Consider the following 7,632-nt stretch of genomic DNA (forward strand, 5'->3'; position numbering starts at 1 on the left):
ATGAGAGTGTAATGGTAATTTTGATTATGGTTATGGACATGGCTTTTGTTGAGGAGAGAGGTGTGTGTAGGAAGCGTGTGTGAAAGAGAACTAGCTTTGGATTTCATAGCTCACTCTTAAGCTTGTACTTTCAAAAATGTGAAGAGAAGTGTTTAATGAGTAGGGAATGCCTACTTTTAAGCTTAATTTGATAAGGCCCTTAACTTATCTTGATAAGTTACTTTTTCATATCTTGATATCATTTCTTCCTTTTCAAAGCTTTTTAAACAAGCTACTTAAGCAACAAGCTACTTTTTAACAAGTGGCTTATGCAACAAGCTACTTTTTCAACAAGTGGCTTATGCAACAAGTTACTTTTCCAACGTGGCATGTTTCACCTTATCTTTATTCTTTCTTTGTTTTATTATGCATTTTTTTCTTGAGATAAAACTAATATCCCATGCATTGGTTGTATCCACGTTCCCATGGTGAAAACCAAAAGTGTCTCGTGAGTAACTAGGGTGCTTGACTATAGCCCAAATTTACTCGATCGTTTTTTAAAAGCCGACGGCTTACAAGAGTAACGCTAAGAGGAGGACCTTACAGTACAGATGTTGATCAACATTGAGTGTATAGTCTTGAAAACAACAGGCATGTAAACCAAACTAATCTGAAAATTTCTAAAACAAGCGAATAGATAACGCATCAATGGATTGCAATAATAAATGAAGTGCTTTATTGACATGCAATGTTGTACATGTGTTTTTCAATTGTCCAAGAAGCTATATGTTGATCTTTGAATCAAGCTACAAAAAAGCAATGTAAATAGTTAAACATTTCGTCTTGCAATGAAGTACCACAGATTGAAAATGTTAATTATATGGTGCACGTCATGCAACAAAGCCATACAAAAGTATGGTGGAGAGTTGGCAATGTGGTCTCTCCAGAAATAATAAGAAATGGAAACAGTGCCCTGCCTAGTAGCATCTACGTGTTGCAGAAAGCAGACATATAGGCATAAGGAATTGGATGCAAATAACAGACCTTCCAGTATTGTTAAGCTGGAGTTGTGGTTGTGTAGTTGAAACGTTCACTATTGTGAATATTTATCCTTTTTGTCACACACAAAATAGGAGTTAACACAAATACAAAAGATGCAGGAGATAGATTAAAGTTAAAGGGAAGCATATGTAACTTTATGTTCTATGTCATAGATGGTGTAAGATTTTTTTTCGTGATGAGTTGACAGTTTGAAAGCCTCGGTGGAAGCTACTAAAGTCCGTCGCTACCATGAATCATCCTATAAATTCAAATCTCAATCATTAGCAACTCTATTTTTTTGAAAATATAGTTGCTATCAAGGAGGTGACGGGTGTCGGGCTTGTACAAAGTTTCTCACGTCTTCTCTCACCCCTTACCGAATTATAAGTACAAAAGCCTTGAACCTATGTTACACTCAAACGGTGCTACAACTGACTACCATCGTGTTGCCTGCTGTTTCAGCCACCCCCTCTTTTTTCCATTGCTCCAAAGTAGCCCAAGCTATGCTATCACTACACATGTCTCTTGAAGGGACCATATCAGATCTCTGTTGCCTTGCCCAATATAGTATGTGCCATGAGACCATTTCTCTCCATTTGGGATGGTCTAGGCTCAGGGCGTTTTTTTTCCGAATCATCGTTCCAATTGCCCCCATTGAATGCATGTAACCCCAAATAGCCTAAAGCCATTGCTTCGTGAGCCCAAGCCACCCCTTATCCAATTGCCACATGAAGCCTTAAGCAGTGAAACACCTTTAAAGTACTTTCCATAAGGAGTGAGTTCACCTCTTCATAAGCAATCACTTGTAGATGCAGTTTTGCAAGCAGTGCTTCGAGTGGGGTGTGGTATTTGGCAAATCTCCCCTTTTTCTACATTGTTGGTGGCTCTCACACCCGACTGTAAAACCGTTGCGCTACCACTATAGCAACCTCCCTGTGCTCCAAAAAAGAACGTTGCACTGCTTTTCTTTGCTCGTTGTCCTTAATCAAAAACCCCAGCATTGTCTTTTTTTTACTGCTTGTTTATCTGTTTCTATAGACTTTCCTACAACAATGTCCAATGTTATTCCTTTTTATTTTACCCTCCTCTTGTTTTTTCAAAGTTGCTCGTTTTCTTCTGCAAAAAAAATACAGCGTTGCTTCTCTCTGTTATGCCGCTTGTCCTCCTCCTTTGCGGATGTCGCTCGTTCTCCTCCTTTGCAGATGCCTCTCATCCTCCTCCTCTGCAAACGCAGCTTCAGAAATCGTTTTTCTGTTGTCTGCCGACGACGCTCTCTACCCCATCAACTAGCATGCTATTGTATTCTTCTCGCCCCAGCTTTTTAGTTTCTGGAGGAACATTCAAACTTCACGTTACCGTATGATGATAGGATGGTACTCTTGGTGCCGGCTAAAGGGAGGCCGTAGAGAAAACTGATGAAAGGTGGTGGGCATGGTGGCATGGTGGTACATAGAAAGGATTTGCACAATGCGTGATTACGTCAATGAAATCCCTACTTACTACCAGTCAAGCCATGTGAGAATACACTGTCCGTGACAAGTGTCATGACTCATGGGCCACGTCAGATTGGTTTTTGATGTGATTTGATCACAGGTGCCGTGCATGTGTGCACGTAAGGACAAACTCATGAGATCTGGGTCTTGGTTTGCCCATGATCATTGGAGGCCCCTAGGGAGTCTATGATGCTCCGGCCCTTAGGGGCAAAGCTTTCCACAATATCGAACGTATTGCATACATCCATGGTGGTTCCTTTGCCATTGTAGTGATCGTATTGGGAATCATTGCCCTCATCCTCTACTTGGCATTGCATCCCAAAATGCCCGATTTCTTTGTGTCAGCAGACACCACCATCACCTCCTTCAATATGTCGTCGCAACCTCTCTCTGCTTCAAACGTTATCGCCGATGCCAATCTCTACCTCAACGTAGACGTTACCTTCAACATGAGCGTGCAAAACCCCAACGCTAGCTTAAACGGCGCTATGTGCCATGCAATTTATTGAGCTATTTAGTAAAATAAAGAATGCTCAAGTAAACAGTGGATGCATCCGTAATTTTGAAAGCATGCTCTCGTGAGGTTGTTGGCCGTTCGATTTTGCTTGAGGCCAATGGCTTAGATTATCCCAAATGGTCACTTCTAAGCTCAAGACTCCACAAAAGCTCTAAGGCTTACCAAGTAAAAAAAAGAAAAGGAGAGGTACGTGATAGTAACAAGGCAGTACACTCGTCGCGTAAGGAAGCGCATGTGACTTGGCAAGCCTATCGACATTCCAGATTCCAATTTCCTTCAAGCGCAGGAACAGGATCTCTTCTTCTTCTTCTCTTCTGCGGCCCGTCACGCGTGGGTGGAAGCGGTCGGCAGCGTACTGCATTGCAGCAGAAGAGAGAGAAGAGAGAGCCTTCACACTCCAGAGAGCTGGGATGGGATGGGATGGGATGGGATGGGGCCCGGCGGGCACCCGTCGAGAGAGAGAGAGAGAGAGAGAGAGAGAGAGAGAGAGACGCATGGCAGATTAGGTATTAATAAGTTGAAACTTGAGTGCGGCTTTTGATCACGTGGGCCGACGTGGCAGAACAGGATTTTTGCTTTTTCACCAATGCTGAGTTGTCATCCAACAAGATGGACCCGCGGTCCTCTTTCTTACTATTTCTATTACTATATTATATTATATTATATTCTTGTTAGTAGCTGGTGAGGTGAGCCCAGGGATTCTTAGTATCTCTATAAATCCCCTTCCCATTCTTCTGAGGAAACCTTCCCCAGCCTCCCTCTCTCTCTCTCTCTCTCTCTCTCTCAAAAAACCCCTCCTTAAAATTTTGGCCATCCCCACCTATACACCGCTACGTCTCGGCACGCCAGGAAAATATCTGTAGTCCCTGCCAATTAACCATCCAGCAAACCAATTTTGAGAGGAGGCCCCGGCCCTTCCCTGCAGGGCCTGCACTCACACACCTCCACCACCCAATCGTTAATTGGTAGAGAGCTAATTAATTACTTCACTCTCCTTGCCTTGCATTCCTATCAAGAGTTGACCAGGACCAGGAATATGGCCATGAAGTCCTCCTCCTCCTCCTCCTCCTCCTGCCTGCCCATCTCCTCTGTCAATCATATCTCCTTGCTCTGCTCTTCTGTGGAGAAATCTGCTGCCTTCTACGAGGATGTTCTGGGCTTCTTCCCCATTAGGCGTCCTGGCTCTTTCGACTTTGATGGTGCTTGGTACGTACATGTCTGTGTGTTACATTTTTTCATTATTAATATTAATGTTTTGAACTTGATGGGTATGCCGAAAGTGAAATATATGGTGGGGTTGGAGCGCCTGCAGGCTCTTTAATTATGGGATGGGCATCCACCTCATCCAAGCTCCCAATCCCTCTGAGCTTCCTAAGAAAGTGGACATAAATCCAAAGGACAACCACATGTCCTTTCAGGTATAGTCGTACTCATAGTCTTGGCATGTGCATATAATTTTGAGTTGAGATTGATTGTTGGTCGTGGATTAATTGATAGACTGGATGCCATGACATTGAGGAAGTAGAAGAGCGGCTGAAGGAGTTGGGAGTGCGTTACATTCGCGTGCAGGTGGAGGAGGGTGGGATCCTGGTGGACCAAATTTTCTTCCACGACCCCGACGGCTTCATGATCGAGGTGTGCACATGCGAGAATTTGCCTCTCGTGCCACTCAAGGGCTCACCATCCGCGCTCTCCCTTTGCTCGCTTCAAAATGCCTCCATTACTACTGCAGCCAATGCCTTCAATTGCTCGCAGCAGTACAGTGCATGCCTCAGCTGCAACAACGGCGCTGGGGCTTCCATCAAAATGCAGGCCCCTTCTTTCCAGACTGATCACATGTGAGGCGCCACGGTCTCTCTCTCTCTCTCTCTCTCTCTCTCTCTCTCTCTCTGTGTGTGTGTGTGTGTGTGTGTGTGTAGGCGCGCGTGCGCGTGTTACTGTGTTAAGTATGCAAACTACAAGAACCACCTCATGTAATGGGGGGCCTCTTACTGCTCTTGCTCGTTTGTTGGCGCCCCGTATCATATGTACTACCATAGCTTTACTTGTTTGAAAGGACACCGTAGTCTTCTTCTAATTTCTCCATTTCTATAGCTACAATCAGCGCAAAGCAACGCTAAGAAGTCTTCATTTCAACACAAGTGGATAGTCGGTTCTGTTTTTTTTTTTTTTGGCAAACTCTTGGTTGGTCATGGACACCTTTATGTCGTGGGATACTTTTATGTCCTCCCAAATTTCAGTGAATTATTTGAAGAGTTTCAAGTGACGTTCTACATCCACAATGTTAGTCCTATGAAATGAAAAAAAACTTTTTCATGTAACATAATCCATCTTTAAATTTATTCTTGCCAAAAAAAGTTATGCTCTTTTTTGCTTCCTAAAAGAAGCTTTAGTGTTGAGTTTAGTTAGGTATCCTTCCAATGTTTTCATTGCCAACGATGGAGACCCATCTTCAACGTTGATGGAGTTTGTCAAATGGGTCCCTTTCATTTCATAGCCTTTTTTGGAGGGCTTTTTAAGACTTTGCCTTGTTTATTGTTTTTGACCTTGCTCATCTTATATTATTTTCAATATTTGTTCTTTTCTTTTAGGATGGGACTACATTGCTTTTATTTTGTGTACCTTTTTATTTTTAAAGCTCTTAAAGAGTAAAGAGCTTTTTTCACAAGAACAAATGATTGTGACTCTCTCTCTCTCTCTATGTATATATATATATATATATATATATATATATATATTTGTATTTTTATTTTCCTCATATCTTGATTTTCCTTTTGGAAAGCCATCGTGAAATCTCACCTTGTTTAAATATTTTTTAACCATATAACTCTATGCTTGAAACAAGTGGAAGGGTCACGGCGACTTGCTAAGAAAATAAGAAAGTGATAAAGTCATTAGGTTCTCGAATCGGTGTTCGTGAAATGATTACCTCAGCTTAATCTTGAGCCGGTTGAAAATTGAGACTACTCAATTGCAAACCATGGTAAAGGAAAGTAAAACGATGAAATAAAATATGTGAGAAAACAGTTCAAAATTTTTGCAAATTTGTGCTAGTATTTTTGGCTCGTTTCTTTGTGACGAGGAGGAAATTCGGCTAACGGTTTCTTAATAAAAGAGACTTTCTCATATATTGATTAGAATTAATTTATAGACTACAAGAAAAGTCAAGCCATGCGAGGCTATGAAATGAAATGTGAAATAAAAAATACTCATCAATGTGTGTGTGTGTGTATAGAAATTACTAGAATTATGCAAGGTGAAGCTTCACTTTAACATAGAATGCAAGAAAAGTCAAGCATGTTGGGATGTGAAATGAAGGGTGAAATAAAAGATCAGGGAGAGAAAATTCAATAGAATATATTAGAAAATAGTTAAAAAACCATGCAAATTTTAAATTTCTGTTAGTTTGCTTCTTTGGCCGATGATCTTTTAATAAAAGAGACTTTCATGAATATTGACTAGAATTAAGTTATAGAAAGCAAGGAAAATCAAGATTCATGTGAAGTTGTGAAATGAAATGTGAAATAAAAAAAGCTCATCAGTATATATATATATATATATATATATATATTATAGTTATTTATTTTATTTATTTATTTACCTATATATGCGTATGCATGTGTGCACGTGTGTATGTGTGCGTCTATAGAATTTACTAGAATTATGCAATTTGAAGCTTCACTTTAACATTCTAAAACAATAGAATGCAAGAGAAGTCAAGACATGTCAGAATGTGAAATGAAGATTGAAATAAAAAGATCCATTTACTATTTTAAAATTGAAATCTATACTATATATAATGGAGCTTAAAATTTTCAAGGAAGGAGAGACCCTCCATGTGTCACACTCTACTTCATTTCAAAAAGAACCTTAAGAAGTATTTAATTTGAATTGCAAAACTTGCAAAACTGAAAGGTAAGTACTAAAATGGTAGAAAATGAAAAGATTTTTGACAGTCCTAGGAATGTAAAGTCGCGTTTAGTACTCTATCTATATTTATAGATAGAGTAATTTGAAGTGCAAAATAGAAGGGTTACTTTGCATTTTGAAAGTTGTTGTTACCATATACATGTGGTAGTGATGTGTGTGAACACACTAGGACCGCCGGGGCATTTTTCCCTCTTTAGGAGGGTTTTCCCCCGTGCATTGTATATACGCCCATCACTCTAGGGCTATCTATCTTTCCATTGCATACTAAGAAACACACACTCTATTGTGTGCCTTGACCTTCCTTCGTCTTCTCCAAGTTGTGTGCGTTTGTCTGTAACCCTAATTCCAACAATTGGTATCAGAGCAAGTTATGTCCTCCCGGGCTTAGTCGACAGCTGCTCCAGTACACGCCTGCTTACTTTCTCCGATTACAATGAGGTTTGGCGAGCATTCGCAGGTCGAAAAATCTTTTGGGCAAGCTCGTAGAGCTTATTCTGCTCAGATTTCTGATTCAGGCTCATTTCGGCCTCCATTTCCACTACAGGCAGGTCTGCACAGGCAATTTCTTCATTTTGTGCAAAATTTTTGTCAGTGTCGTTTTCTGCATAACAGGTGTCTTTTAGTCTTCTACGGTTTGTGCTATACAACACGTGTTGTTCCCGCTCCGATTTT

At 40.7% G+C, this 7,632-nt stretch overlaps 1 protein-coding gene across 1 annotated transcript; it reads left to right on the forward strand.

Moving 5' to 3' along the window:
• The first annotated feature begins 3,855 nt into the window (after positions 1-3,855).
• LOC147454942 (glyoxylase I 4-like) lies at positions 3,856-5,107 on the forward strand. Its single transcript, XM_086516774.1, has 3 exons — positions 3,856-4,236; positions 4,343-4,448; positions 4,528-5,107. The coding sequence occupies exons 1-3, from the start codon at positions 4,067-4,069 to the stop codon at positions 4,870-4,872; spliced, it is 621 nt and encodes a 206-aa protein (XP_086372900.1). The 5' UTR covers positions 3,856-4,066; the 3' UTR covers positions 4,873-5,107.
• Positions 5,108-7,632: the final 2,525 nt, after the last annotated feature.

Source organism: Adiantum capillus-veneris, chromosome 7 (assembly GCF_014529385.1).
Source record: "Adiantum capillus-veneris isolate H3 chromosome 7, ASM1452938v2, whole genome shotgun sequence".
NCBI lineage: Eukaryota > Viridiplantae > Streptophyta > Polypodiopsida > Polypodiales > Pteridaceae > Adiantum > Adiantum capillus-veneris.

Coding starts and splice junctions, on each gene's coding strand:
- LOC147454942 (XM_086516774.1), top strand. CDS start 4,067: ATGGCCATGAAGTCCTCCTCCTCCTCCTCCTCCTCCTGCCTGCCCATC. Junction 4,237..4,342: donor TTCGACTTTGATGGTGCTTG/GTACGTACATGT, acceptor GAGCGCCTGCAG/GCTCTTTAATTATGGGATGG. Junction 4,449..4,527: donor ACAACCACATGTCCTTTCAG/GTATAGTCGTAC, acceptor ATTAATTGATAG/ACTGGATGCCATGACATTGA.